This window comes from Henckelia pumila, chromosome 1 (genome assembly GCF_033568475.1).
Source record: "Henckelia pumila isolate YLH828 chromosome 1, ASM3356847v2, whole genome shotgun sequence".
NCBI classification, from domain to species: domain Eukaryota; kingdom Viridiplantae; phylum Streptophyta; class Magnoliopsida; order Lamiales; family Gesneriaceae; genus Henckelia; species Henckelia pumila.
Window position 1 is genome coordinate 69,888,241 of NC_133120.1, and position 1,082 is coordinate 69,889,322.

General features: G+C 40.2%; 1 protein-coding gene across 1 annotated transcript; it reads right to left on the reverse strand.

Annotated features, from left to right (window-relative positions):
• Positions 1 to 406: 406 nt before the first annotated feature.
• Positions 407 to 856, reverse strand: LOC140864492 (uncharacterized). Its single transcript, XM_073268721.1, has one exon. The coding sequence runs from the start codon at positions 854 to 856 to the stop codon at positions 407 to 409; it is 450 nt and encodes a 149-aa protein (XP_073124822.1).
• Between the last annotated feature and the right edge of the window lie 226 nt (positions 857 to 1,082).

Consider the following 1,082-nt stretch of genomic DNA (forward strand, 5'->3'; position numbering starts at 1 on the left):
TTGTGCAAATTTTAGTACATTAAACACATCAAAGGAAATTTTCTCTTCTCCCACTCGCAGATGTAACTCTCCCTTTTGGACATCGATGAGTGCTTTTCCTGTTGCCAGGAAAGGTCTTCCCAGAATAAGTGGCATGTCCAAATCTTCCTCCATATCAAGCACCACAAAATCCACCGGGAAGATGAATTTGTCGACTTTAACCAGCACATATTCTATTATCCCTCTTGGATATTTTATAGACCTGTCCGCCAATTGCAATGACATCCTGATGGATTTCGGCTCTCCCAAGCTCATTCCTGAAAACAGAATATGACATTAAGTTTATTCTTGCTCCTAAATCACACAAAGCTTTATGAAATTGGACATAATTAATAATAAAAGGAATAGAAAAACTCCCTGGATCTTTTTACTTTGGTGGAATCTTGTTCTGAACTAGCGCAGAGCAATTTTCTTTTAGACTGATCATTGCATGCTCCTCCAATTTTCTCTTGCTGGAGAGAATTTCCTTCAAGAATTTCGCGTAACTGGGCATTTGCATCAACGCATCAGCTAAGGGAATGTTTATATTCAATTTCTTGAATACTTCTAGGAATTTAGCAAACTGAGAATCTAGCTTGGCCTTTTTGAGAGCTGCAGGAAAAGGTGGTGGAATAACAATATTTGACTGTGATGTGGGTGGTTGTGTAGAATCAGAAGACTTACCTGCATTTTTCCTTGGTGTAGCTGGTTCTGATTCTTTCTCGCCTCGTTTCTCACCCTCAACTATCTTCCCACTTCTAAATTCAACTGCCTTCACCTGCTCTTTTGGATTCTTTTCCGTGTCACTTGGCAAAGTACCCAGCTCTCTGCTGGACATCGCTTTAGCTAATTGCCCTATTTGATTTTCCAAGTTCTTAATCGATGCATCCTGATTCTACATTCTGGTCTCAGTGGATGATATAAACTTCTGCATCATCTGTTCCATGCTTGACTTCCCTTCTAGAGGCTGTGTTCCGTAGTTCTGATTCCCATATGACCTATTATTCTGTCCTCCCCATGAAAAGTTCGGATGTTGTTTCCACCCTGGATTATATGTGTTTGAG